The sequence below is a fragment of the Hydractinia symbiolongicarpus genome, chromosome 5 (assembly GCF_029227915.1).
Source record: "Hydractinia symbiolongicarpus strain clone_291-10 chromosome 5, HSymV2.1, whole genome shotgun sequence".
Lineage (NCBI taxonomy): Eukaryota > Metazoa > Cnidaria > Hydrozoa > Anthoathecata > Hydractiniidae > Hydractinia > Hydractinia symbiolongicarpus.
In genome coordinates this window covers 12,894,939-12,918,086 of record NC_079879.1, presented here as the reverse complement: position 1 = coordinate 12,918,086, position 23,148 = coordinate 12,894,939, and the positions used below count along the sequence as shown (strand labels likewise).

The window sequence follows — 23,148 nt, the reverse complement described above, 5'->3', positions numbered from 1 at the left end:
TTGCAGCACCTAAAAACGTATGCGCTATAAGAAAGGCATGAAGCAGGAGTCAGGCTCTACAGCTTTTTTAGAAAATCTCCTTTAAAATATTTAGGCCGAACTGAAAAACATATTCTTATAATAAAATCATGTGAAGGGAAGGTGTAAGATCAATTCAACATTTAAATTCTTCGTAGTTTTTTGTCTAATCCTATGGATTTCCGATGTAACTTACGATTATACCTTCTCCTATAATAAGCCCCGGATACAACATACAATAAATAATCCTCCGTTGGGCGTGAAGGAAAGAGTCTATATAAAAAAAAATGACATATAGTAACTACAATTCTAATTACAAACTACAAAAGGGCGTAAAACTATATTCTACACCTCAACGAATTGCGTACAAAATAAACGAGTAACAATTCAATTTCAAAATACTACAAATACGCGACTAAGCGCCCCGGGCGCTTATTTGAAGTTTTGACCTTTAAGTTAGGTGCTTAGTCGAGAAGGATAGTAAATCGAGAAGGACGCTTATTGAAAAATATTGTGTTCCATTCAGCTTTTTTTTAGGAAACAATAATGGTCGCAAGTTATAAAAAATGATATATATGTAACAAGTATAAAACATATCCCTTTTTTCTAATTTCTAAATATTCTAATAAGCGATCTCTTTGGCTCTAGTAATATATCCGAATAATCGCCCGGGGCGTGTACTTAAAAAGGGCGCTTATTTATAACAAATATCAAAAGAAGTGGGCGCTATTCGATAGTGGGCGTTTAATCGAGCAATATACAGTATACGACGTAAAAAAGTATTATTTATTAGCTAAATACTACACAACATGTGTAGGCGTTGGAAGCAAGGTTAAGTCAGGTTATCGCACTTGCATTTTCAACACCTCGTTGAAAAACGGAAGAGGGTCATTATTAAACCATTTTGTGCACGTTTTTAACATTCAGAAGGAATAAAAAAAAAAAACGCGAAAAATATAGGCCTAATAGAAATCCTTTCCTGTGTCAACGAGAAGCAAAGGGCGGTCCCTGTTTTTCCATTCCGGATATGTGTTAATCTAAAGTGGCTTCTTCTACTGTCTTTAAAATGATTCTTTTTTCTTATTATCACTTCATTCGAAGTTGAACAATTTCACAGACCCTTGTTGAAATAAACCACACCAGACGAAGTCTTCGATGAGATCTCAGCCTCAAGCTTCGACACTTCAATCTAAAGCGAACAAAAAACTACTTCTGAGCAATCATGACAACATTTCTATATATAATTTTAGCCTCGAATATAATGTGTATATTTACTCAAGAACAAACAATATAAAATCATTTCGGCGTTTAAAATATAAGATATGCTTGTCGTTAGCTCGTAGAAATTTCACGGAAATCGTAAAAGATTAAAGTGCTCCTTATTTTGACTTAACATATTTCGTGCGTACCTAACATGTAATGGACACGTAGAAAGCAACAAATAATTCAAGAATTCTCCCCTCGTACATATTCCAAGCACCTACATTTTATGCAATGCTAGCGCAAATTTTGATCTATCATATTGAACATACATTTTTTGACGGAGAGAGATATCTCTACACATGCCCGTCTATCAAACAACGTTTTTTAACCAACAAATATAAAAACACACAAAAAGAGTTACATCAATGACATATTTTTTTTAAGTATTTTTTTCGCTGTGTTACGTTTCACAAGAACGTTGGGAGAACTTAACTTTGTCCAAACAAATAAACATGATATCGAGGTGCCGGCTAGCCAGAAAAAGCGTCTGCTAGAACCCTAAATTAATTTTTTTTTATATTTCCCTGTTTCAAACTTTTATTTCTTTTTTAGGCGTCTCCAACATGTGCATGAGAATGTGGAAATATGCCGTTTTTTAAAAACTAGTCTTACAAACTGGCAAAACCAAAGACAGTAACATTTGAAAAAGTTTCAAATTTACAGTTTGTTCAGACTTTGCAAATCAAAAAAAATATTACTAATACATTTCGTACGAATTTCTGTTGTTTTCAACATTTCCATGACGTAATTGTTTGAACATTTTAATTTCGTTTTGCCTTTCCACAGGAAGTACTCACATAAAAACAATCACGCCATCGTCAAGCCTTACTAAGAATTTACGTTTGTCGTGCAACTGAAGTTTCCGCCCTGGTAAGTCACAGATAAGAATACAAAAAAAAAAACAATGAAGGAACCTCGCAAACTAACGTGTTTCTTATTTTTCGTATTGACACTAATAACCCCCTTATTTTTCTTTTTAATCATAATATTCCCCAGTGTAATTAACAACACGAAAAATGTCTCGAATATTGTCGTTGGCGAAAGTATACGTCATACTCTATCCTCGTTCCAGACCTTTGTTTTTTGATAGAGCTTTAATAACGGGAAAAATAGTCAACGTACATTTTTTTGCTAATGTCATAAAGATATCTAAAAGTTATGCGAACCATTGCTTCTTGCCCACTTATAAATAACACTAAAAAACTTAAACGAAAGCTTTGTCATCGCCATTAAATTCCTGGCTAATTGATTCGTTTACATCAGCTTTCGTTTCCATTTTTTTACTTTCATTCAAGTAAAGGTGATTACCATCAACGAAAATAATATCAGGTTAGAAATTGGCAAGCAACTTAAAGGTTGATCAATTAGTATCTAAAACTACCCACGGCTTTCATTACTTCACCGCAAGCATCCATACATTCGGTAGAGGGTGAAATTGTCCTTTGATGCTTAATGCGAGGGCGAGGGTGAAACGAAATTACATTAAAAGTATCAGGAAGAAGCAACTGTCATTCAAACGCAAATTATGACCTTTTCGCCGAATTAGTTTATTGGCTATAAATTTACAGCTCGTCCTTATTTCTATACCCCCTTTCTTGCCCGTTTTTACAGAGACCCTAACTTTAGTGCGAGTGTTATTAATTCGGCTCTTTCTTTTTTCTTCTCTCTTATATTAACAGTCATATTTTGCTCAAAATAGTTTTTTAATCGACTGAATCGTGCTGAGGACTCACAAAATGCTACAACTAAAAATCCACCAGAATTTTTCCAGGTTAAAACTTGTGTCGTTTATCAAGACTAAAATAGTTCGTCTTCTAACGCAAACATTCGCGAACAGTGACCGAGTGCAAATATCTAAATGAGACGCATTGTATTTAATGTTCCCAAAATCTTATTTTAATAGGTGATCCTTTACCTTAAAATTAGCAATGAAAAATTAACTGTTAGATCTTTTCTCTTTATATTTGAGATTCGCTTGAAAGTTAGGAAAGATGGTTTAGTTTTGTAAAACGCATTAAAAGCAACAATATGTGACATGATCTTAAAAATGAACGATAAATTGTGAGAGAAGTAAGACACAGTGAGGATGTTTCATTAGTTAATTGTATGTGCAGCGATTAACAGCTTAATTATGCTCAGTCCAACTAAATTCATTCTGAAATATAAAAATACAGAAAAAAAGCCAGCACGACACTCCTCAGTAGGCTAGCAATAAAATAATTTCCGGTGAATATTTCTGAAGATAATAAACAGGACATAAAAGGTTAAAAAGAGAGAAAATTATGATTGTTAAAAAGAACTTTTTCTTACCAAATTTTTCTACACCCGGAAACATATAAATATATCGCAGAAAAAAAGAAAAAGTGAACATGCAGTTTATTTTTGCTCACGTGTAGGAGGGGGCTAAAACATTGGATTGTCAACATGAATGAACGTCATTAAATTATTTGATTGCTAGCAATGCTGTATTGACGTCAGACTTAAAGAAGTAATTAGCGATGAGCTTCTATCTTTTATAAAAATATCTTTCCTTTCAATAATAATCTGAATATATTTCCTTTAATGGATAATAAAGTCATTGAAATTAGGTCAGAATTCAGACGTGAGTTAAATGGAGAAAAATACAGAAAAAAAAAATATTCAAAGAGTTTTGGGAATTGCGTGAAAGGATATTGTTATGCAAAAGGTGAATCAACAGTTTCATGTGTCAAAAGGATTTTTACGTGATGTTTCCTTGAAGCATGCTTAATATCCTGAACGAGAAGTTTGTGCGTAAAAGAGTATCATGAAATGGTGACTCAAACTAATGTCAATTCCTTTCCCAAACACAATACACCTCTTATCAGACGCAAAATCTAACATTCAAGGGTTAAGCGAGACAGGCGATATTTAAATTGCTCATCACTGACTAGTTAGTGCGTTTTGACAACACACTTGATATGATTTTCTCAATTGAATGCTGTTTTGTCATAAAATCACTAAAATTTCCATACTTCCTTTTTTGTATCAGTCAAGTCATGACAGAAAAGAATGTTTTTGTCGTTATTCCGGCTCACACCCCAGTCAACACATTTCAAAGAACTTCGTTCCGAAGAAACATACTCGTGTATTTATCCTAATTAAAATTCTTCATCAAAAGAAACATTAATTAACAACAGTCATCCTTAATTACCATTGCGGTGGTTACTCACTAACAAAAGGTGCAAAAAGAAAGAAAATTTGTCAGCTTTGCTTCTTGTCTCGAAAATTAATATTACTGCATGCTTAGGATGCTTTAAGGTTTGAAATAAAGAACAACACAATATAAGAATTGAGCGTTAGATTCTAATTTGATAAGAATCATCAAAGCATAATTTCTGAAATTTTAAGATTATTTTAGGATTAATAGCTACTTTAGGTGTAAAATATGAAAAGTCTATAATATTTCCTTTAACATTTCTCTTGAAGACATTGCTTGCACGAAAGTGACATGGTGGTGCAACCAATATACACTATCAGGAACTACATAGCTAATTGAAACGATGCTATCAACTGTTTCCTTCTGGTTACGTACATGGCGCTGTATTTAATCGAAAAATATGTCAATACTTTCAAAGGACTTCAAAAAATGCAGTGGAGCTAAAAGCTCTGATAAATAAACAGCAATGGAAATACGAACTAGCTCAGTGTTTTCGCCTTTTTCTTAAAAAATAAGCATGAAGAACGTCGACAGTTTGAAATTTTCGCTAATTCATTTTCAATGTTCTTGATAGAAACTAAAAAATGTTTAAATCAGTCGGAAAAACAACTAGCAATTTTGTATATTTCTAGAGAGGGTATATTTATCAAAGAACCTAACCGGAGGTTTCTCTCTAGGAGTAATAAAGACAACATGTTAAGATAAGCGGATTGAAAAATATGTTGCTTTGTGGACAGTATATTTAAAAATTTGTACATCCGACATGTTAAATGTTTAAGAATACAGGATAGCCTAAAATTTTGTGGCTTTATTGGTAAGAAAAAGAACAAACAATCATTTGGGTAGTTAAAACATTCAGCTACCGACAATGTTTGAAATTTAACCCCCAGTAGTTTCCAATTTAAAAACAGCGTCACATAAACGTTGCAATTATGGTGACAACACCCTCTAATTATAAGCACATAATACAACAACAGAAGAAAATGAAGTCACTCTCCAATTATTTACCTTCGTTTTTTGCGGAAACATTGCAATAGCGAAAGGTAGAGCTAATCCAAATGCAAGTGTGCACACTGCAGCATTGATGGGCATATTAAGTCGTGGTTTTCTTCTAAACGTTTTCGTTCTAGTAAAAAAAAAAACACTAAATTTTTATGTGTGGATAACACGACACGCTTTTATTTACTAAAATCTCGTATTTATGCTTTTATTAATTATAACAATACCAAAATTCAACCCGGCTAGTTATTATTTTTATTTCCCTTATTCTCTAAACAATAGATCTTCTGTTTTAGCCAAAAATTCCAGTCAATCAATGCACATATACTCGTATATTTTTTATAAGCAACTCAACTTTTGATCTAGTACCTTAGTTCCTCAAAAATTACCTTAAATTTGATAGAAACGCTCTTTACTGGTTGCTTAGCAGACATTTAAAAAACTTTCTAGAATATTAAAACCCTGGTTAAATTATCAGTGTTCAACCACAATTGTTCAATTCAATGTCAAATCTTTACGTAATACCAAACAAAATAATTATTCGATTCAAAATCAGGAAAAAGGGGGGCTGTTCCACAAACAAGTATAAAATAACACAAAAACAAGCATTGTAGCATCCCACATTGTGTTTATCAAAGTTGCTTAGAAATCTCGCAGATTTTTGTACAATTGCTTATAAAAAATTTTATCTAAAAAAAAAGAGAGTAAGAAATTCAGATTCGAAATTGACCCAATGTTAATTTCTTCTAGAAATACTTTTTACCTAATACATAATACATGCCTTATATGCTTCAACGTATGTTCAAAGAAAACAACAACTTTTAAATGAATCACCAACCGAAACACTGTACATGATCAAGATAAAACTGCTACATAAGGTTGACTGCAGACTTCTGAGCTGAGCAAAACTATCTTCATATTACTTTCCCTACAAACCTACAAAACGTAACAAATAGCGAATGAAAAAGAAAACAAGATTTCTGGCATTGTTGCAGTTTCTTGTTGGCCAAAAAAATATATTTCTTAACACACACAGTGATAATGCGACACGGATATTTTTGGGGAATTGTTTTCTACAAAGTCAATGGTATCTGAATAGTTTTTCACAAAAAAAGTTTAAGCTTAGAAAAAATATGCAAAAAGGAAAAAATCAAGAACAGAAACTGATGTTATAAGATAAACAAGAAAAGATGTCGTAAAATGTTGGAATCCTTATCATGTTAACCTCATCCACCAATGGCTGAAACCCTCCAACAAACACTGTTCTACACTTTTCAAGACAGAAATACCTAATGCTGATTAATTTTCCCTAATTTCACGAATACTAACCATTTTTGCGAAAATTTTTCACTGGGGAAACTTCGGGAAATCGTCTCAATTGTTACTATTCGTCTTTTATTGGCTTTTGTTACTATTCGTATTTTAAAGCTGATAAAAATAACAGTCAGCCTCTGTGATATGAGCAAATTCAATTTATTAAGGAGTACCACTCCTCAATAAAAGTCTAAATGTTAAAATTGCGAAATAGTTATAGCAAATTCGCGAAAATAATTCTTTGCAAAAAAACTAAATCGGTCCATAAAATCCGTAATATCTCAATAATGGCTGATTCGCAAAAATTTAAAGATTTGCGAAATACATAAAGGTAGTTCGAAGAAATAGCGCGAAACCCGAATTTTTGGCATGGTCTTATTTTGTTTTGACACAAAAAATCATTAACATGAAAGTAAATTCCTTTCTCACAACAAAACGTGACTGAAATTTATCTTCAACATCTAAATTCTAGTGCATCATCTAAATTTAAGAAACACCGACGTAGCAACATAAACTAAACCTAAAATCAACTAAAGTTTTAGCTACACTGAGGTTAGCCTAAAAACCATGCAATGGTTTTAAAAAAAACTTCTATGTAACTCCTCTAAACTATCTCATTTACATATTTGGGAAAACTTCATTAAGTATGTTTCTCTGTTCTGAAAGATCTAAAGAAAGAAAGCATATTTAACAAAATTCTCTTCATAAAATTGTTCGTGATTTATTGAGTACAATTTAAACTGTACATGTTTAGCTATTTGGTTGACTTACTTTTCTAACCACGCCATAATCAATGGAGGGAAGATTAAGATGGGAGCAGGTAGAAGCACTCTGGATATAGCTGTTTCATACACGGCCTAAAAAAACAAATATTTGGGAAGGTACTAATAAAAAAGAATGAAAAACATAAAACCATTTAAAAAATATTTTACTCAAATGTGAAGTATTTATAGTTTTTAAAATGTCCACAGTTAAGTTTGTTGCAAAAAATGTTTTGACCACTGCTAAATAGGCTAGTCCAAAATTAGGCAAGAAAAAAGAAGCTTTTTCCTTCAATTCAAGTGTATTTTTTTGGCTGCACAACATGGATTTTCAGTCTTACCTTCAAGAATTACCATATTTCATTTAGTAAAGTAGAGGGCGAGAGAAGTGTTTAACGAGAAATAGAGGAATTATTTAACCACTTTTATCATATTTCACATGGTAATATTTTCCAATGTGTGAGAAGACACTAACGAGTTACAAACCGCCTCATTTTTAAATCAAGATCAAAAAAGCGCCCTTTTGAAGTCAATAGACTCAAATAATTTTGTGATAAAACTACATTCCATTAAATAAACCAAGATGGGTGCTTATTTTAAAATCTTTCCTTAATTTTTAAATATTTGCTGAATAGGGTTAAGCATTTACAGTAATAGAAGATGTCAACAAGAATGGCATGTACTTAAATGGCATCGTAATTCTTTCTGTGATGAAAAACACAGCAAGACAAAAAGAACAATATGGCGCACCTTACTCGCAGCAATTTTAGATGATCCGACCACGTTTCCATTTTCATCCTCAACTTCAACCCCCTCCTGAAGTTCATTTTGACGCATCATGTATACATTGCACACATTTGCAGCAGCTAAATGCAAAACACTGTTTCAGGGTGGTCACAGAGTTCCTAGATTTAGAAGGATTCGAGGTCAAATTTTTAAAGAAAGTACAAACAAACGTATTTTAGGACGTTTCGCCCAAATTTTAGGAAGTAATGAAGTTTCACATAATCGAACTTTGAGGTTATTTTTTTCGAATTGCATATAAATCATAATGCTCAATTTTTTGTCACTTGAACGTAAAAAAAAATATAGATGCCACCATAAACAATCTTAGGAGATTTTAAAAGAAATCGAAATTTTGGGTCTGAATTTTAGGTTATTTTTAGGAAGGTTTTTATTTCTTTATGTTATTTAGGCCATCTGTGATTCTTAGCATTATATCAAAACAAACTTTAATGTTTTCTTGTGATTAAGTGAAATAAAAAACATGTCGTGACATAATGCCAGCTTCACCATAAATATAGAAATATATCAATACATATAGTGCATACGAAAAAACATTCCTCAGATTTGTCTCAATAACTACATGATGCATACTTCAATAATTAACACTGAGTAAAAAAATACAACACTGCAAAACAGGTATTAGAAAATAATATCAACATGAATTTGCTTACAAGTTGCAGGGTAAGCCACAAATCTTGATGCTAATAATTTCTGACCAGCTGACAACAAGCTTGTCTTTCTAATCAGCATACTTATACCAACCTGTAAAGAAATGCCAACAAATATTTTAACGACATTTATAAGACTATACATAGAAATATAAATACTATCAATTAATACTCCTGAACAGATCAAATTTATTTAATAACAACAGGTATTGCAAATTGTTCCAAAAAAGGAGAAGACTGTATTTTATTGACTTTCATCTTACACCACAAAATGTATTAGTATTACAAAGTAAAAATCCCCATCAATGTAGGTAGGTCATGCAGTGGAAAATTAGAGCTATTTAGACAAAATAGCCTTATTGGAAATGGTATTAGTAAGGATTAATCTCACAATATTCCACATTGAAAGCGAATGTTCAACAAGGCTACCAAATCAGTAGCGTATAACTTATACACAACACAAACTATAAAACACTTACAGCAATACCAACAGCACTTGTAACTGCACCAACATAACTCATGACAAATCTTGCTGTGGGTGTTGGCTAAAAAGCAAAAAAACATGCAGCTTTACTCACTGTAGTGTTACGCACAACAAACGAGAAAATGACATTACCAACCTTAGTTGCATTTCTGTTGGAATAGTTTACACATGCATTATGCGTTTGGTTTAACCACTAAAAAGAATAAAAAATTGGAAATAACCAATAATGCCTTATGTCTTCTGCTGAAACCTTGACGTTGCTATTTGCAGCAGAAATGTAAACACCTAGTCAACACGTTGTTAGAACTGAGAAAAATTTGTCTACAGCGATTATAGAAAATGTTACTTCGAGATAAGCATGTGTTCTCACATAATATATTTCGTTCTGAAAAACTTTTGGGGTGAGGAACTTTTGCAGCACCTTTTTACAAAATCTTGCAACAGATTTTAGCCTAGTCTCCATTTTCATCAGATATTAAATTTATAGAAAAACTTTAAATTGATTATTTTTGCCATTACTTTTTTTCCTGCAGTTTTGCTTATAGCATGTACAGTTATTTGAACTAAAAACATCAAATCAAAACGAAGTAGGATGCACCTGTAACATTTCCCCTCTGTGGTTAGATAGAAAACATATTTGGGTGGGGGGGGGGGGGGGGTTATTGCTGATGAAAATATAGTATAATACAGTATAAAAACATTGTTTTCAAAGGTACGTTTTTGCGGTTGCTGTTTGTGAAATGGCAATATACGACTGTAGTGAAATATCTCCAATAAAATATTTTAACAACATATCCATCATCGCTAAAAACGTCTGTTAAAAGTATCAAAGAATCAAAAAATACCTGCCAAAAAATGACTTGCTTTACAGATGCACCCGGTATGAGCATACCAATAACCTGTTGGAAGTACATTATAAATTTTAAAACAAAAACAGAACAAAAATTAATTTTTGGAACCCTATTCTGTTTATAGAGCTTCTCTATGTATGATAGAGCTCCAATCTAGATAATGCTTGAGTGCTTGAATGTCGTACGAAAATAAAAAATTAAATAGACAGTCATTTTTTGATCTCTCATTGAAAATGAAAAAAGCACTTTGAATTCTTAGAGTTTTGATCAATTATGTTGAAAAAGGCATCGAAACTTTCTCCCAAAATACTAGTAAGGAAACGAGGCTAAACAAATAATGACAAACGTGTAAAATATCTTCTCTTGTAAACAGAAAAACCTTTGGTTTGAAAACCCAATTCAATCCTATTATAATTAACTAGTCGTCAACCCGTAAAAAAATCCAGAGGGTTGCCCATCCTTTTTATATAGCATTTCGTGTTTCCGTTACAAACAGACAGATGACGGCTATTATTATAGAGACTAATAAATTGTCATGAAAATCTGACAATGCAAAGAGAGTATTCTTGGGTTTCATGAAAATAATTATAGGTGAGTAACACTTACCGACACTGTACCAAACGGGACATATCCTACAAAACATCAGAAATACAGTAGAATTTGGTTTTATTTTAAAAAAATTATAACTCTGAGTGGACGTGGGCATAAAATGTGACAATTTACTTCACACAGCATTACTTAGGCAAAACTTTCTAAAGTTATGTAGAAGAATTCAGGAGAATTTTAGCTGTTTCTTAGAAGATTTATTTGATTAACGGGGAAAATACTTATATTCTGCATCATGAAATCTGATCAATGCAATTTGTTTATTTCTACATTAACTGAGACAGATTATAATGGACATTTACTCCACAAAAGAAATTTATTATTAAAATTGAGTTTTTGACAATTTTTAAAATAGTAACAAGATGTCTGGAAATTTTAGGATTTTTAAAAGGTGTGGGAACCCTGTTCACACTTTGATTGAAACATGAAAGCAACTTATTACTATACAAAATTTAAATAACAATAGCTGCTAATGAAACAAGAAGGTTGGAAATACAATTAGATCATTAAGAATGTGGGTAGTTGAGATTTATAGTGTAAAACTTTGCTTTTGTCTCAAAGTTTGGAACAATCAAAAGTCCTGCTCATACATTTTTAAAATTGTATATTTAAAATTGTAAAAAATCTAGCTGTTATTAATTTTAAAAAATACTATTTCTCTGTCCTAATTACATTAGGTGATATTCTGCTGTTCCTTCAGAGCAGACTATTATTAAGGGCCATGTAAATGCAACTTTTAGTGCATTTTCACCTCACATTTCAGGCAAAGACAATAAAATAAATTGAAACATATAGTACCAGACATGCGAAATGGCATCAATATTTTTTCTCCAGTATCAGGATGTATGATTGCCTGTAAAAGAAGTATTTAAAAAATAGGGGAAATTTTTGTGAAAAAATTAATTCTTGTAAAATCTTTTAATTTTTTCCAAAATAATTTTAATTCAAAAATTAATTCTTGTAAAATGTTTTTTCCTAAAATATTTTTTTCTTCTGACTTACCTACCACTGTTATAGAAATGTTAATTTCCACTTCAGAAGTCTTATTTCATGGCTCACATAAACTTTCCAAATAACTGATATCAGATGTAAAATTAGTCTATTTTTCAGAATTTAGTCCAAAGTAAGCAATCATTAAGTTTGGCAAATAGTTCCAATTTTGCAGAGTTATCGAGCTGTATCCAAACGCACAAATAGTCTTTTGGTAGAGTGACTTTTGAAATTTCACTTGTACCATAGAAATAAAGAAAAGAGAAACAGGCACAATGCGATATTTTTCCACTTAAAACACTAACAAGCAATGGGGAGAAGGCACGTGACTAGGTTCCCGTTCGTTTTGCAAGTTTCTAGCAAAACAACTAACTACTGATTCTTTTAGTATAATTTTGACAATTTTGCTCGTAAAAGATTGGGAAAATAATTAAGTTTTCCAATAAATTCTGCCAAAGTTTATAAGTTATCCTCACCTTCAAACTAATTTACCTGCATAATTTTCAAGAGGAGAAAAAGATCAAAGGTCAAGCTGCCAAATTTCTTGTTGTTGTATACATTTTAAAAACAAACATGTTTTTTTTTAAGAAACACAGAACACAAATCCTTTATAAATATACAAAACTTATGGTTTATTCTTTCTTTTTGTAATAACCCTTAAGGAATATGGCTAGCAAAAGTTTAAGAACAAAATCCAACTGTTCATGTTTGGTGTTGATGAAGTGTCCCATTAAATGTACCTGGTGTTGTATTATCAAGCATTTTTTATGCAAAAATGGCTGTCTTTGAAGATCTATGGTGATCTATCTTATTTTCAAGTTATTTTAAATTTATTTTTATGTTTCAGAAGCTACTCTGAAACATGTGCAAATGATTAGACTGCAATGGGCATGGTAGCTAGCTCACTGTATGTTTGTTTAGTACTGCTGTTTACATTGTATGTGGGAAAAACCTTTAACTATTCTACCCATCACTCAAAATTAAATGCTTTTCATGGACATTTGCTTACGTTCTTCTTTCAATGCCTTGCCCAAATTTTTGGTACTTTTGCATAATTTACCAAACAAAGAAAAGTTGTTTCAACAACTAAATTATGCAACACATGCAACTATTACAAAATATTTAAGTTTTGCAAATTTTTCCTGACCCTTTCAAAATAACATTTTCTTTATCTTAATTGGCTCAAAACAAACAATCGAGCCTCAAGAACTTTAATTTTTCATAAATGCACCACCTGATCCAGGGATGCACCTTAGTACGACATCTGGAATAGCTGTTGTATCTCTTTCCCTTTTATCATATTTCTATGCTTGTACAGGAAGAGTATTGGAACTTAATTCATGTTTACAAGAAAAATCATGATGGCAAACATTTTTTTCTAACATCTTTAGACATCTACCTTTTACTTAGTGAAGTCATTTAGCATATGCGCAATTTTACAACAACAAAAGTTGGACTAGTCATTTGACAAGTAAGATAATGGAAAAAAAAATCAAAACAAACAAATGGTTACAGAAATATCAAACAAACATTAAAATTCCTATATTATTTCTGTTTCAAGTCATCATGTTAAAAAAAATGTGTCGAGGAAAGAAAATAGCATGTGTGTCTTTCTTGAAAGTAGCATAAAAAATATATAACCCAATCTCCTTGCTAATTTCCAAAATCATTACAAAACAAAATAATTATATGAGATTACAATTTTAAGCATAAAATAAACCTGCACAAGAGTTTAACATAAAGTGATTAAGAAAGAATTTAATCTCTCCAAAATTTTAGAAACTGAAAATCGTAACACCATGGGGAAAGAAATCACTTGCGAAAGAAAAGTTTGTAGGAATAAAGTTTGCGAATAGATCTTCAACAATTGTGTAAATTGTGGAATTTACATTCAAAGTCTAAATTAAATTTTGTACTGAATTTATAGGACAATTGGAAATAAGTCAAACATGTGGTAAAATATGGAATAAAAGACGAAGATCTCCCCAACTAGTTTAAAAAATGCGAACTTAGTTTGCAAGTACAAGGCAAATTCGCAATCATTAATTCCACATTATTCCTCTTTCAATCTTCACTTACGCATGCATTTTATCCTTAATGGGGAAGTTTCAGTTTGGTTCTGATTTTAACTTTGAATAATTTGGTTTGTTGAAAAGTACCTAATTTCGCGGCAAAATTTAACTAATCAGAACGCATTATTCACTCAGTTTTTATTCTTAGACAAACTCATTACTGGAAAGTATAAAATAATTTATTTATGATACCTACAAGAGTGCTTTACCACGTTTTGTTTACCATTCACAATACACAAGTTCACAGCTTCAGTAAACCATTGTTTCAATAAATCTTTCTTTCGTTACAACGCTCTTATTGAGAATTCAAAAAAGGAAGTAAACTGTTATGAATTAGGAAGGCTCTGACCATGAAAAAAAGTGAAATATTTTTTTTGTGAAATATTTTCAAAAATAAAGTTACAATTCCTTCAAATATGTTTAAGTTGGGTTCCTGCCATTAACATACTAAATTTTTAAGCTGTCAGACTAATTATTTCTTCAGAACATGAGAAATATTCCTTATTAAGCCTTATTAAATTCACCCTGTTTACTTCCTTTTTTCAATATCTAAAATGAGCGAGCAACTTAAACTGTAAAGAGGTGTATTCGTTAAAATCCCTTGGTAATGTAAATCACAAAATTCGTAAGACCCTTACAGTTTTCTGACTCATCAATTAATTATATATAAACTTCAAAGCATGTTAAGTAGCTCATCCCATTTCTTCACCCTTTTGACTATCCCTCCTATTCTGTTCATGATCTAAAATGTGCTAAAAGTAATCTTGATTATGCATCTAGCAAATAAGTGTTTTATCTTGGTACAAATCTTTAGTCACACAAAAAATGAGTTAAAGTAAAGCTAATTTACATGTTAAGGTCACTGCTTATCTAGTCTGACTTAGTAGTTAAGCCTGATTTAATCAACAGGATAGTGAAATTTTAGGAACTTAAAAGAATCATTTACCTAACCTAGCATAGGTCATATATTAGTTAAGGTTGCATGGTTTTGTAGGAATGTTTTTAGAGGACTAAATTAGACTACACTAAATAACAGAATAATTAAATATTATAGTCCATATAAAACTAATGAAAGTCACATAAATCTGTTAACCTAAGATAAGCATTTAAATACTCTGTGCTTGAGCTAATCTCAATGAAACATAAGAACTAAACCCTGGTTTATGCTGTTCAGGCTTTGTCATATAAGCGTGCGATCACCAGGCACATGCCTAGTTTACTTTAAACGTGCGAAATATGACACTTCTAAAGTATTCATTTTTATCGTAGACAAAAGAAAGAAAGCACGCCTGAGTTAATCATTTTATTTTCTCTTAAAATGTTCTGAGTTAAATATTATTTTTTTAAATATTATACTTCGTAAATGATTAAATTTTTCTGCTCGTGAGCTTCACGAACAGAAAAATTTAATCATTTAGATTAGAAATATTTTTTTTAGATAGCATTTTAAAAGTTTATAAATGAAAAGCGGCGATAGAAATGTTTTTTTAGATCGCATTTTAAAAGCTTAGAAACGAAAAGCAGCAATACAAATGCTGTTTTAGATCGCATTTTAAAAGTTTAAGACAGAAGAACGGCGATATAAATGTTTTTCTAGATTATTGCCAGCTTAAAATTTTACTGAGTACATGGTAATGGCAGACGGCGGCTTTATAAAAAACGATCTTCAAAAATTAATCATAAATAAAGTTTTGGAGAATTCTAGCAATGAGAAATCTATATTAGAAGAAAGTATTGATGAATGTGCTATGGAATACATCAACAACAAGTTTGCTGAAGTTAAAATTGATCAGGCTGTTGAAAAAATCAGGTATTTCATAAAGAGTGAAATTCAGTCAGCCTTGATAATTGATAAATCTAGTGCAAATACAGGTAATCATCAATGTAAATGCACAAATATGAGCGGCAAACTTTTCTCTATGATGGAAAACCAAAGGCTTTTTCGGAAAAAGAAACGAGTAGGAAAAACAACATAATTAATGAGTTGTTATTATTATCAAAGTCTACAAAATCATTGACGGAATCAATCATCCTTGACAAGGTAAATTTTCTTTCACAAGACACCGAGAAATTAAATTCCATCAAAAATTTACGCAATTCAACAAATGTAGATAAAAATATTCCCAACGTGATTTTACAAAAACTGCATCAAACATTAACACCGGCGAAATTGCAGATTTAATGAACACAGAACAGACAACCGATAATTGCGAGAATAGCACTCAACTCTCTTAGGAGAACATTACTAAACGAACAAAACGAATAAAAAAGAATAAATCATTGGATAATAGAGATTTAAGTTCAAATAACTCATCTAATCAAACTGCGGAAAAAAATCGCAAAGTTGTTGCAATCTTAGGTGACTCGGTGGTTAAAGACGTTGCGGGATATCATATGTCAACAAAAAATGAATTAGTTGTATTAAAATCTATCAGTGGAGCTAGGGTGAAGTGTATGCAACATTATGTGAAGCCAACTTTAGATAAGAAGTCTGAGTTGTTAATATTACATTGTGGTACAAATGACTTACAAACATCACGTCCTGATGAACTTGCAAATAACATCATCGAGCTTGCACATGTTCCAAAACGTCACATGTTATTGTCTCTTTAATAGTCCAAAGAGATAATAATCTCAATAATAAAGTCAAGTTAGTAAATAAAACTTTGAAACATTTATGTCAACAAAGAAACATCGGATACATTGATATTATGAATATTATTTCGAAAAAACACCTTAATTGGAGTAAGCTGCATCTCAATGTTACTGGTACCCGTTTACTTCAAGAAAACCTTAACATATGTATAACATACTTTTAACATATGTGAGGGATGATATTCCGTCTAGATTACTCAGTAGTTATTCTTTCAATTGCAATCTTCAAATAATACTAGAATTGAATTTAAAAAAGTGCAAATGGCTCCTTATGTCAATATACAGACCTCCTCATCAAGATTTAGTTTATTTTTTTAATAGTTTATCCGATGCATATGTTTTTACTCTGCGTCTTATGATCATTTATTAATTATGGGAGATTTTAATTGTACGCCTGAAACCGCAATTTTTGTAGACTTTCTGGAGAATAACGAACTCAGCAATGTCATGCACAAACCAACCAGTTTCAAGTCTCCCTTTGGTACGTGTATAGACCTCATTTTAGCAAACAGGAGGTCTAGTTTGATGTGTTGTAATACTCAAACAGGGTTATGCTTGTGCATACAATGTTAAGAACGACTTTTTCCAAATTGCCTCCTAAAAAGATTACTTATAGATGCTACAAAAACTTTAGCAATGTATCATTTCTATATGACCTTTCCAATAGTTTGATTAATAATGTTTCCAGCTATAGTGATTTTGAATGCACTTTTTCCTTTATCTTAGACAAGCATGCTCTATTAAAGACCAAATTTCTTCGTGCAAATAATCGACCTTATGTTACAAAAAGTCTCAGACAGGCTATCATGATTACATCAAAATTAAAAAACATGGCTAATCATACAAAAAATCCTGTAGACTGGCAAAATTACTGCAAACAGAGAAATTTGGTTGTTAAACTTAATTGTCAAGCAAAGGCGTCCTATTTCAATCAGGCAGACATTTTAACAGTAAGAGATTCTTGGAAAGCATGTTAAGCCTTTTTTCTCCGATAAATCTGCCATTGCTGGTAATAGGCTACAGTTGCTAGAAGATAGTGAAATTATCAAAGATGAACTGACCATCTCTAATATATTTAATGAATATTTTAACACCATCACTCACAGTCTTAACATTCCTTCAGTTCCAAAATAAAAGTCAACAAATAGCAGCACGTTACTGAATATCCTTGAAAGTTTCTCTTCTCATCCCAGTATAAGGCATATCCCAGAAAAATGTGCTCTGGGTGCTAATAAATTTGAATTTTCTCAGTTTACTGTAGACCATGTGTGCAAAGAGATTATAAAACTTGAGAATGATAAAAAAGTGAGTGGGCCATTTCCAATCAAAATTTTAAAACTAGCTGTTAATGATTATGTTTATGCATTAACAAACTGCTTCAACAAGGCATTAAACAATTCAACTTTTCCTGATGAGCTAAAAATGGCTGACATTATTCCAGTCCAAAAAAAGGCTTGTCAATGGAAAAGTGCAATTATAGGCCCATCAGTTTGCTACCGGCCTTGTCAAAGGTGTTTGAGTGGCTTGTCCCAAACCAACTTTACACCTTTATGGAGCCTCGCCTTTTTAAATTCCTCTGTGGATTTAGAAAGGGATACAGTCCTCAACATGCTTTGCTCAATATGTTACGAAGTTGGGAAAGTTGATTGGACAGCTCTGGTAAAGTTGGTACTGTTCTTATGGATCTCTCAAAAGCCTTTGATTTTCTTTCTCATGACCTATTGATTGCCAAACTTGAAGTGTATGGTGTACGCGTGGATAGTATTAGATTTCTCTTTCCCTATTTACAAAATAGGAAACAAAGAGTGAAAACGGGGAGTCTTTTTAGTGATTGGCTTAAAGTTCCTGAAGGTTCTGTATTAGGCCCTATTTTGTTTAATATTTTCATCAACGACATTCGTTTTATTGTTTCTTACTCTTCACTTCACACCCTATATGTTTGTGATAACTATAGATAATGTAATTAGAAAGCTAAATCTTGATGTAAAAGGTATTATTGAATGGTTTGGTCAGAATGGAATGGTTGCAAATCCAAAAAAATTTCAAATGATCATTCCACGACACCAACCAGAAAGTATATCTCTTTCTGTAGGAATGGTTAATATTTTGAATTCTGATAGCGTCAACCTTTTAGGGATTTATATTGACTTAAAGTTATGTTTTAACTTACATGTGAAAGAAGTGTGCAAAAAACGAAAGCTCTTGCACGTATACGTAATTTTCTCAATCCACTGCAAGTCACTCGTTTATTTAACCCATATATTTTGGGTCCGCAACATATTATGGTTTAAATTCTTTCCACGTCAGAGCGGCACAAGCATGGAACCACTTGTCAGTGTCCATAAAAAAAGCGTCCTCTTTGAATAAATTTAAAGCATTGTTAGGTAACACTAGCATATACTGTCAATGCTCTATTTGTCGGTAATGACGTATATATTTGCAAATGTTTTTAACATTGTATTTAGTTTTTACTTTTTATTAGTTGGCGTAGATTAGTTATTTTGACTATGCATGTAAACCAACTCTAAATAAAGAAATAATAATAATAAATAATACATAAAAATATAGCCGACATAAATCAGTTAAAATGTATCTCACGTCGGCAGTTCTATTGCAGACGTAAAAAAAATCTAATTTTAACGGCTGTGAAGAAAGTGTATCATCAGTTTTTATGAAAAAAATAACTTTAAAAAAAAATAACTTTAACTATAAAACTTTTAAAAAACATTTCTTGATTTTTTTGTTTGGTATTTCCCATTAATTTTAAAGAGGGCAAGGGAATTTCCCATTTTAATTCAATGTATGGTTCAGCCATAAGTAAAACGAAAGTGAATTAAACAGCCTTGTTGTGTCCTTCTAGTTATCTAAATGGCCGATAAAAGAAGATGAACAATTTATCTTCAGCCGCATTATCTTCTTTTAGATTGCACGCCTTGGTAATTTTAACGTGCTGTAAATCACACGCTTTGCCTTCATATAATAAAGCTTAAGCGCGTGGCTTGTCACTCACTTTCAACATTTATATAACAAAGACTGCTGTTATATCAATATTATGTGTATAACAATAAAGTTCAAATAGTACATGCTAAATTCAGAAATTTACTAAATCCTGTATGGAAGGTTGTACCTTCAAACTATGGCTAAGTATAGAACCATTCAAAATAATGTAAGCAGTTTTAGGTGGTTTAATACTAGTTGAGTGCTCAGTCACTTTTATGACTCTTGTAGCTCAAACAACATGTTTATTAAATACAGTGTCCTTTAGACAAGGCATTACAGCAATCCATTAAAAACTTAATTAGGTTTTTATGGTTATAATAACAAAAGATGTTTAGTCAAAACCAAATAAAAGTGACAGATAAGAACAAAACAGACAACACCTTACCTCTTTTATTTTTCTTGCTTTCCATAACTAAGAAAATAAAAAAATAAAAAATTAAATATCCATGTGAAAAATACTAAATATAAACAAATTATTTAGCAATTTCCTACCTGTGCATCTGTGACACCAGCAGGTAATGTTCCTTCATTAAAGTCATTTAAAAGAGCCATGGAATCTGTTAACTTTTTCTAAAGAGAGACAACTATTTTTAACCAGTCATCAACTTGACATGCCTTTAAAAGAAAAGCGTTAATGAAAATGCAATCATAAGAAAACAAATGCAATTTAGGGAACTAAATTTTATCCCCAAGCATTTAAGTTATTTGTTGTTTTATAAGGCATTTTTTCAGTATCGGTTGAGTTACCTGATCTTACAAATTGAAAATGACATTTGTCTAACACAAGATTAAGACTCTTGAAAAAAAAAAAAACAGAATAAAAAAAACAGTCTGTATCACTTCCAGCTGACCAGTGGATTTGGGTTGAGAAAAAAAGGTCACAAAACCTGTAAAGAAATATACATACAGAGCTAACAAAGAGTGTTGATGGATCCACAATACTAAAACATCTTTGAACACGTCCAAAATATGTACTCTAAATAGAAAAGGAAAATAAAAATTATACAACGGTAATTTTATCAGTCTTTTAATACTCTATGCTGTAGTCATATATTTTATAAAAAACAAACAAAAAAGCAAGAAACTCAGCAATTTGATGTCGTCCTGTGAAAATAAGAATTGTTATAAACAACAGAAAGGTGTAATAAGTGCATCAGTTTAGTTTACGGAGTACAGAAATAAAATAGAGAATTTCTAAACAAACGCAGATGACTTAACACTATTTTCTACAACCATCATTAAAAGTCTCACCTGGTCATATCTCTGTTTGTCTAATGAAAATGGTGGATATGTCATAGTACTTATTTTAAGTTGTTTATATTTCCTTTCAATTCAACTTCACAATCTAAAATATAGCAAGTATAAATATATACAACAAATACTAAATTAAAATTAAAGCAGATAACTTAGGCTGATGTGTCTTTAGCGAAAGAATTTTCTCATTGACATTGTCTATTTTTTAAAAGAAGACAATATTTATGTTGAAAGGCGAGTAAGTTCCAAAGTTTTAAAGATACGGCTAAAAAGGTTGGAAATGCTGTCCACACTGTTTACAACTACAACAGTTAAAACAACTAAGCAAAATTTCTTATTTTTTGACAGCTGAATAATAATCTATATAATAATACGCCAGTTCTGTGTCTCTGTAACAGGCAAAGTGGATATGTTCATTTCCCTTTGATCTTACCGAAATTTTCTTTGGAGTAACCGAAAAATGCATGTCAAATATGTTAAATTTTCTGACGTTAAGGTGTGACGTCAATAACACTACTTTAACGTCAATATCCTATATTAAATTAATGAAGCCGTTACAGTGCACTTAAAACTTTGAGGCCAAATAACTTGGAAACGAGGTGGCGACGTCAATGATTTTTCAGTGCGTGGGTAGCTAGGGACCACCTGGGACCAATTTAGATAAGTTTCCCAAACTTGGGTCTCCGAATCCGTTTCGGAATGGACGGGTTGATGACGTCATCACAAAACCTACAAACCCCAATATCTCTGCAACCGTTTGTCAAAAGTTCATGTTCCTATACATTTTCTTGATCAGTGTTTCAAGATCTATATAATGAATGCAACGTGTGTACGAATTTGTGAAGAAATTTTATATGAAACTTTTGGTAGGGACTTTGCTGACTTCAGCAAAATTTTTAAACCCTTATATCTCCTTAGGCGTTTGTCAAAAACATACGATACTATACATTATTTTGATCAGCGTTTCAACCTCTACACATTACAGACAACAAATGACTAAATTTCACCAATTTTCTTTTTGCATATAAACTGCTGACGTCAGCAAAAAATCTAAAGCAACCTATATTTCCATTGTTCTTCTGCGCCTTAGCGGATTTTTCAACGGGCTTTTTTGACTATAATACTAATAATAATACTAATACCAATACTAATAATAATAATAATAATAAACCAAAAATAGTTAATAAAATCATGCTCAAATAAAATGCTCCTTTGAATAAAGACTAAAATAAAAACAAGAGAACGTAATATATCTTTATAAATTTAAAACACTGTCTAAATATAAGCCTCCATATCAATTGCAGGGATGATTATATTCTTGTTAAAAGAATGTAATTGCTGAGATTTCTAAAGGACAAATCAGGAAAGCTTTGTTTAAACTGAACTTGTGCAAATCATCTGGAAAATATTTTTAATTAATGGTCTAATTTGTAAAGAACCCAAGCATTAAATGCGTGGGTAACTAGGGACCACCTGGGACCAATTTGGGTAAGCTTCCTAAAACTGGGCCCCTGAATCTTTCTCGGAATGGACGGGTTGATGATGTCATCAAAAAACCTATGTCCAACCGTTTGTCAAAAGTATGATCCTATACATTTTCTTGATCAGCCTTTTAAGACCTATACAATGAAAGCAACAGGCATACTAATTTCCAAAAAAAATTTTTAGGGTTTAATTGGTCATTGCTGACGTCAGCAAAAATTTTAAACTGTTATATTTCATTAACCGTTCATCAAAAGCACATCATCATATATATATACATTTTCTTGATCAGCAGTTTAAGCTTTACACAATAGAGGCAACATGAAAACATGAAAATTCATATGATGCTTTTTTTTATTTTTATCCTGGCTTAATGGGATTTTTTCACGGGCTTTATCGACTAGTGCCTACAATATAGTATACATGCGGAAAATCTGGCAAAGAAAATTTAGAACACCAAGGTTTTTATTTTGAGATATAGCTAGCTAGATAACTGACAATGAGGACTTTATATATGCAGTTACTTAGCCAGATAACAGGCATCTTGAATTAACCTTTAGCCTCCCCCATATGAAACTTTATATAGTTATGATTACTGTCTATCATGCTTTTTGTTCCGTTTTTTAACCAATATACCAAGTAGGCAATTACCCCAAATACATCAATTCATATATTTTTAGTGGTGGCCAACGCGGCTTAAAGTGTATCTGTGGTCATGTATACCTTGCAATCTCGTAAATCTTCATTTAAAAAGTCTAGTATGCTAA

The 23,148-nt window shown here is 31.7% G+C and overlaps 1 protein-coding gene across 1 annotated transcript; it reads right to left on the bottom strand.

The window, feature by feature from the left end:
* Positions 1-278: 278 nt before the first annotated feature.
* LOC130644860 (sideroflexin-5-like) lies at positions 279-21,044 on the bottom strand. Its single transcript, XM_057450631.1, has 14 exons — positions 20,897-21,044; positions 20,553-20,621; positions 20,138-20,215; positions 20,031-20,057; positions 11,727-11,781; positions 10,929-10,954; positions 10,317-10,370; positions 9,608-9,664; positions 9,467-9,532; positions 8,991-9,081; positions 8,284-8,399; positions 7,544-7,629; positions 5,468-5,585; positions 279-1,207 (listed from the first exon to the last, which is right to left on the bottom strand). The coding sequence occupies exons 1-14, from the start codon at positions 20,939-20,941 to the stop codon at positions 1,130-1,132; spliced, it is 966 nt and encodes a 321-aa protein (XP_057306614.1). The 5' UTR covers positions 20,942-21,044; the 3' UTR covers positions 279-1,129.
* Between the last annotated feature and the right edge of the window lie 2,104 nt (positions 21,045-23,148).